We start from the raw sequence: 7,158 nt of genomic DNA on the forward strand, positions 1-7,158 counted from the left end.
TTTGACTAGTCAATTGAATGTCATGTAGATTGTTTGACCGGTCAACAGATTGCTATACAGTGCTCTAGGGTGTGACAGTGACCGTATAATCGTCACTTTGCGTACATAGTGACCGTAACGAGTGTATTTTAAAGGCCAGTGATTGTATTGTGCTTTTGACTCAACTTCGGTGACCCTCAGTGTATTGAAAAATCGCACCTCGGGCTCGCTCGGTCGGTCGGTCGGAAAAAACTTGAAGAAAAAAAGGAGCGTCTCTCGCATCGCATCTCATCTTCCCGACCCTCTCGCTCCGCCGCCGCCACCGCCCCCCGACCCTCGCCGACACGACGCTCCTCCGCCGCGCGCGCCCTCCTCCTGCGCCTCCCACGCGGTCCCGTCGGATGCTCCCCTCCGCCGCCCCGCTGCCCCTCCGCCGAGCGTGCCAGACTCCTCCACCGCCGCCGCCGCCGCCTCGTTCTTCTTCCAGGCCCGGGAGGAGCCCGTGAGGTGCGTCCATCGAGCTTATCTACCGCCGCTTCCTGCTTCTGAATCTGGCGAGCCTTGCTGCAGAATCGTTCGTTAGCTTACCATGGCGCCCCTCAAGTCGAGCGCCTCAGGCTGATTGATACCCCACGTTGCTGCTTCTGTTATCTAGCAAGTGTTACTTTCTTAGAACATTAGAAATTGATTGATGTTTAGGATTTCATCCGTGTTTTACTTGTTACTATATGGCTACTTGTTAAGGTAATCACTATCTAGGCCTACGGTAGTTTTGCCTGGCTATCATCTTCGTATTACTAGTTTCTGAACAGTAACATGGTCCTCATATACTCTGAACATACATCTACCATCTGCCTAGCTAGCTGCTGTCTCGCCCTCTGTATTTCCAACCATATTGACGTAAAAGATCTGACAAGGAAATTCAACTAGGTTCACATGGATGCCACAAGTTTCAAGTTAAGATTACACAATTAACAAATAATAAGAGAGAAATTGTGCTGTGAACATTAACTTGGTTACCATTCACTTTTATAACTTTTCCTTTTTAGCTTTTGAAATTAATTGCGTGGGATTTGATTTTTTGTAATTGACAACACTCCATGTCTTTAATCTTCCAGGTTACCGTAGCGCAAGCCCAGGCAGCAACCCGGCTGAGCTCACCCGTCTTCACCAGCAGGGGTCGTCCGGCCGCCACCGCGCGTCGCCGGTCGTGTCACCACCGCCGCTTCTGCTGCTTATGAGAGCCCTCACTGCCGCCACAATCTCCTCCCTGATACGCGCCCTCCTCCTCCTCCACCCCTCCTTCCCCTCAACCTTCCGCCTCCCTCCCACCATGAACCCCTCCTCCTCCTCTGGCTACCGCTCCAATGCTGCCGCCTTTGCCTCCACGCACCAGCCGCGTGGCGGCCGTGGCGGTGGCAGGCGGCCGGGTGGACGTGGCGGCGGCGGCGGTGGCGACGGCGGAAACCGCATCGACGCCCTCGGCCGCCTCCTGTAATACACCGGCACAAACCCCAGCTCCCCTCTCTGCAGTCGTGTTGTTGCTAGCTGGGTACTCATTAGTGCTTCTGTGCTTCTCTTCTCAGGACGAGGGTCTTGCGGCACATGGCGCCGGAGCTGAGGCTGAACATGAGGAGCGATGGCTATGTGCGGGTCCGCGACCTGCTCCGCCTCAACCTGGAGACCTTCGCCAAGGTTCCGCTCAACTCCCACACGGTGGATGAAATCAGGGAGGTAATTTTGCTCATGCCTCATCTTCCTGCTTAACAGTAGATGATTTTTCTGAGCACCCTGGTGTACTTGTGTCTGCTACATGTTGTTTTCATCTTTTTAGCTATCACCTTGAGCTTAAACTGGGAAATATCTCTAAGCTGTAAAATTAATCAGGTTACTATTGAACTTGTTGTGAGTTGTAAGCTGCTTTGAGTAAAATTCTGCAAATTTGCATGTAGGCGGTCAGGCGAGACAACAAGCAGAGATTTGGTCTGTTGGAGGAGGATGGCGAGCTGCTGATTCGAGCTAACCAGGGGCACACTGTGACAGTATGTTCTCTGCCTGAACGCCCCCTGCACTAATGTATTCTTTTTTCTACAAGTATGGTGTGTTTATCATGTTCTTGATCACCTGCCTTGTAACCATTGTTTTTCTGTAACTTCTGAGAAAATTAGACATACAAAAGGAGCCCTAATAGTGGCATGCACCCTCTTTGGGATTTTTATACAGACTATTTTTTGAATCAACTACATATGGGGCATTGTGTGCTTTAGCTTGAGATGTGAATGCTTTTACAGTATTATAATCTCGGTGGTAGTTTTCTTATTGTTAACTAGTCATAAGAATTATATCATCGGTCGTTGTTGGCCCGTACTAGGAATGAAGTTGCAATTCATCGTGCTTATAATGGCTTGGACTTATCCTCGATGTGCTATACTGGCATACAGCGATAATGTATATTCTTCTGTAGCACTACGGTTGAGCTTCCATGTTAGTAATTAAGATTTAAGACACTCCTGTCCTCTCTGATGCCTAAGCTATTACAGGATTGTACCAATGTAGCTTTGTAACCTGTGGGTATGTTTTGAAAGAAATCATATCTGATCTTAGGTCAGATAATACAATCAACTTATCTTTTAGTGACTTGTCTTCATTGTTACATGTTCCATCACAGTTCTTGAGGTCATATTCCAAACACCCTAATTTAATCAGAAGACACATAATTCCAATGTATCTTCATTCTAATTTTTGCATATTTCTGGGAGCAGAGTTCCTGTTCTGTTTCCTTGTTGGGGTTGTTTGTGGAATGTGATATGCTACCTTATTCTAGCATCAGTTGAACTGTATTTGCAAGCAACCAGCATAGTGGAATTAGTGAATCAAGTTTGCGTTTATAATAATCGAGTAAACCTCTTGCAGACTGTTACATCAGAGAGCTTGTTGAAACCAATTCTATCGGCTGATGAAGTCTCAGGTACTTGATTTTAACACTCGTGTTTGCATCCTCTCCTGAATGGCTGGCGTTTGTGCTAATTCTTTCTATCCACAGTCTGTGTCCATGGAACTTACAGGAAAAATGTTGATTCAATACTGAAATATGGGCTTAAACGTATGGCAAGGCTACATGTACATTTCTCAAGTGGTTTACCATCGGATGGGGGAGTTATTAGTGGTATGATTTTCCATTTCGGACATACTATTATTGAGTTTGTTCTTATGGAAACAAATAGAAGGACTAAGGCTGTTCTTCCATGTAAAATCATGCTGAAAATTATCCATATTTTATCTTTCCAATGTAAATCTGACGTGCACCCAGTTATTGCTGTTCTCCATTATTTAGGTGCATCATCAACTCATGCTCCATAATTATATATTCCCAGCTCGTGGTCTAATGTTTCTTCCACCTCTGCCTTTTCATGGACTAACGGTTTGTGTTCTTCAGGTATGCGGAGTGGCGCAAACATATTGATATATTTGAATGTCAGAAAGGCACTGCAAGGTATGACCGCCGCATGTAAATAGCAGCAAATGATCAGGGCTCTCCAGCCTCTACCTCTGGACTAGAGGCTAACATTTGATTTCCAAATTTGTTTCCCAGACGGGATGAAGCTATACATCTCAGACAACAAGGTGATACTGACGGAGGGCTTCGACGGCGTCGTCCCCGTCAAGTACTTCGAGAAGATCGAAACTTGGCCAGGACGTGCACCGATACCGTTCCAGAGGTAGAAGATTCTCCTTGCGAAAAAGGAAATCAACCGCGTTGTAATATCTGAAAGGGCCGTGGTTTCATCATGTAACCCTGGTATATGAGAGGGGGCATCATTCTGCTGCTGCTGTGGACCTTGTACTGGTTGTGGGAAACCTGCGTATGGTGATGATGACCGGATTTTATGGGGTAGCAAATTTTGTTTATGATGTGTGGATCTGCGAAGTTTCATCCAAAAATACATAAAATTTGCATGCATCCTACGGTGGTTTCAAATAAATAATAATATGTAAATTTACGTAAAGTGATTTCTGCTGGCCTGCCCGCTATGCGATTTTTGGTTTCACTTTTGGTGTGCTTTCGGCTCGGGCAAAATGCGATTTTCTGTCTAGACCACGAGAGTCCTCTGATTGATTGGGGCAAGGGTGGAAACTATGTATACCTGGTGATCAATTGTCCTGCGATTGCTTCAACTGTTTATTTTGTTCATCATCATACATGCATCCAGGGGGCAATCACTGGATTTTTTACCATTGGATTGCCCCCCTTCAGTCTTGTTAACCAGTTGTAGAGATAGTTTTGATGTTTGTCATCTGTAGCGGTGTCGGTCAGGTTCGGTCCAAGTTTCATCTTGAGCTCGCTAGTAAAACACAACCCCTTTCAGTTCGGCTCAGTTTCTTTTAGTTTCGTGCTTATCGCTTCTTGGGAGCAAAATAACATGATCGAAGTTGTTCTCTGAATGTTGACCGGGTGCATGTACCGTGGATTTCATTGGACTGATTTATGGGACTTTATTTTTTTTGAGACAAATTATTAGCTCTAGATTTCTTGTGTAATTTTTGTGCTCTAACACGTTATTAGCTCTAGATCTTTTTAGAGAACATTTTTTTTTTGAGGAAGGTTTTTAGAGAACATTAGAGCAGGCCTTTTGTAGACCTCTTTTCCTTTTACGACGGGTGGCCCAGCCCAAGGCCGAAAGCCCGCGAAGACTCCACGCACAGCCCAAGCCCATGCGTCCTCCCATCACAGACTCCTCTACATAAAGCGGAGCGCCCGCTGCGCCCAGCAAAACCTAGCGAGCTCCACCCCCCCAGCGCCGCCGCCGCCGCCTCCTCAACCCTAGCTCGCCCTCCCCCGCCCGCCACCGGCAGCCATGGCGACGGAGCTGGCCTACGCGCCGCCGATGAAGTCGGGGAAGCTCGGGTTCGAGGGCACCCAGGAGGTGCAGCACCGCATCCGCATCACCCTCTCCTCCAAGTCCGTCAAGAACCTCGAGAAGGGTCTGTGATTTCTTGCTCCCCGTTCGTTGGTCGTTCGTCTGGCTGGCCTTCGTCTGACGTTTGCGCGTGTGCAGTGTGCTCGGATCTGGTGAAGGGCGCCAAGGAGAAGCAGCTCAAGGTCAAGGGCCCCGTCCGGATGCCCACCAAGGTGCTCAACATCACCACCAGGAAGTCCCCCTGCGGAGAAGGTACCCACCCGTCTCCCCCTCTCTCGCGCCCCTCTGTTCGCCATGTTTGTTTTTTGTGGATGTCCGGCTGTTTAGACAATAGGAATCAATCGCTGTGATGAATGGTGGCGTGCTGAGCAGAGGATGTGAAACATTTAGACCGCTGAGGCCTTTCCGGCCCTTGACGATCTAAAAATCGAGCTTTTTAAAACTGATGCCTCGCATGCCATCAATCAACGTGTTGCTTTGTTCTTGTGTATCTAGAGATGCAGCTCTGTGTGTTTGTAGTGTATATGATGTAGAGGAGTTACAATCTGAGTCGTTTGTCAGCTGAGCATATGATGTTACAAGGAGATGCTACTGAGATTTCACCATCATTGATGCATCTTAAACCGAGCTTTTTAAAACTGATGCTTGGTTTGTCTAGTGCTAGTGAATAAGTTGAGTGATAGTCTATTGTTGTTGGTCGTCCTGCGTAGGAGTCGATCTGTTTGTCAGTTGGAATCCATAGCACGTTTGGATCTAGCAGTGGTGCAATCCATGGCGGATGCTTGTGTGTGGTGTTGATTTTTTGGCTTGTGTTAAATGATGGATGGGCTGGTCAGATGATGCTACAACAACATATTCCTGAGATTCTCTTTGAGGAATAATACAAAATCGAGCTTTTTAAGACTGATGGCTAGCCTCTCTGTTGTTTGGTTTTCTTCTTTGCACTTGTTTCTCCTAGTAGGCAACGCGGGTGATCTGTCAAGTGTAGCCCTCTCTTGATGTTTACAACATGTGTACCTGCACATTTTTAATCCAGTACCATATGATTGTAGCTTATGCCACAAGTAGTTTTATTCATTTACCTTCTGATGATTTCCCCAAGAATGACGTCTTTGCACCTAGTGGACGGGCTGAGCAAATGATGATTCCAAAAGATTATTCTGATACATTTGATGTTTCAAAATCGAGCTTTTTAAACCTGATGCTCAGCTCATCACGAATCACTTGTCTGTTGTTAATCCTGCTGCCCATTTTTTTCCTTCAAAAAAATATAATTTTGGGATGAACTCAGTCTAATCACTTGGTTCTTTGTCCGGTGAAACAGGTACCAACACCTGGGATCGGTTTGAGATGCGGGTGCACAAGAGGGTGATCGACCTCGTCAGCTCCCCGGACGTAGTCAAGCAGATCACCTCCATCACCATCGAGCCCGGCGTCGAGGTCGAGGTGACCATCAGCGACCAGTAGTTATGCTGCCCCATTATATGTGTCTTTAAATCTTTTTTACAAGGGTGGAGAGACACCAGCGTACCAAGATGTTTTTGAAACTTTCTCTAGTATGAGAACTGGGTTTTGTGTGACTAGGTTCTTTGCTTCGTGATTCCAAGTGCCTAAGTTATCTTTTGTCAATTTTCCTTCGTTGCCCTGCTGTGTGTGTGCTGGGTTGAATGTTCATACATGGTTTGCTATTCATCTATGAGATTCGGTAGCGGTATCTTATCTTCGATATCTTCGGTGGTTTGTGATCGACAGTGGGGAAGTGGAATTGCTGCCTGTCCCCCCAAAACTGTTCGATCATGATCGAATGAACGGCAATTCTCTACATTTAAACAAGCCACAGTTCTACAAAATTGCCATGACAAAACCCTAAATTCAGTTGGTTGGCATGGCAAGTTTGGGTTTTGCCAGGACAAACGCTCCATTACCGTTGATCTGCGGTGCCAAATCCTACTAAACATAAGATGTTCTAGATTTTTTCTTGCATTGAAATATCCAAATTACATCTTTATATTTATGAAAATCCCTGCATGTTAGCAAAATTTTCTGGTTACACATCTTTGCAACTAGGGTAATTCAACCAGTTGATCTGAGCAGCCAAACAAATCAATCATATATACATGCTGTACTGCTTGCTGAAAGAGCAAGAAATAATCAGTGCACAATGTCCTCACCCACTCCACTAGCACTAACTAGGTAATGTACAGCCCAGACCCTCGCTGGCCAAACTATCCAATCAACCTCTAACAAACAAATGGTGAAC

The 7,158-nt window shown here is 46.3% G+C and overlaps 2 protein-coding genes, 1 non-coding gene and 3 pseudogenes across 4 annotated transcripts; all 6 read left to right on the top strand.

Annotated features, from left to right (window-relative positions):
- The first annotated feature begins 232 nt into the window (after positions 1 to 232).
- On the top strand, positions 233 to 3,940 carry LOC119287934 (tRNA 2'-phosphotransferase 1-like). 2 transcript variants are annotated; one of them, XM_037567544.1, is made up of 8 exons: positions 240 to 486; positions 1,098 to 1,473; positions 1,566 to 1,713; positions 1,932 to 2,021; positions 2,893 to 2,947; positions 3,023 to 3,145; positions 3,416 to 3,472; positions 3,572 to 3,940. In XM_037567544.1, the coding sequence occupies exons 2-8, from the start codon at positions 1,217 to 1,219 to the stop codon at positions 3,700 to 3,702; spliced, it is 861 nt and encodes a 286-aa protein (XP_037423441.1). In that variant the 5' UTR covers positions 240 to 486; positions 1,098 to 1,216; the 3' UTR covers positions 3,703 to 3,940. The 2 variants fall into 2 exon arrangements, with proteins under 2 accessions (XP_037423443.1, XP_037423441.1); XM_037567546.1 differs by lacking the exon at positions 3,023 to 3,145 and having other exon boundaries at positions 233 to 486.
- An 820-nt stretch (positions 3,941 to 4,760) lies between these two features.
- On the top strand, positions 4,761 to 6,532 carry LOC119287935 (40S ribosomal protein S20). Its single transcript, XM_037567547.1, has 3 exons — positions 4,761 to 4,962; positions 5,037 to 5,150; positions 6,223 to 6,532. Exons 1-3 carry the CDS (start codon positions 4,836 to 4,838, stop codon positions 6,363 to 6,365), a joined length of 384 nt encoding a protein of 127 aa, XP_037423444.1. The 5' UTR covers positions 4,761 to 4,835; the 3' UTR covers positions 6,366 to 6,532.
- On the top strand, positions 5,265 to 5,350 carry LOC119290248 (annotated as a pseudogene).
- On the top strand, positions 5,462 to 5,546 carry LOC119290243 (annotated as a pseudogene).
- LOC119290244 lies at positions 5,729 to 5,811 on the top strand (annotated as a pseudogene).
- Positions 6,031 to 6,106, top strand: LOC119290241. The gene has a single exon (XR_005141827.1). It is a non-coding gene; the product is annotated as a small nucleolar RNA SNORD36 (small nucleolar RNA).
- Positions 6,533 to 7,158: the final 626 nt, after the last annotated feature.

This window comes from Triticum dicoccoides, chromosome 4A (assembly GCF_002162155.2).
Source record: "Triticum dicoccoides isolate Atlit2015 ecotype Zavitan chromosome 4A, WEW_v2.0, whole genome shotgun sequence".
NCBI lineage: Eukaryota > Viridiplantae > Streptophyta > Magnoliopsida > Poales > Poaceae > Triticum > Triticum dicoccoides.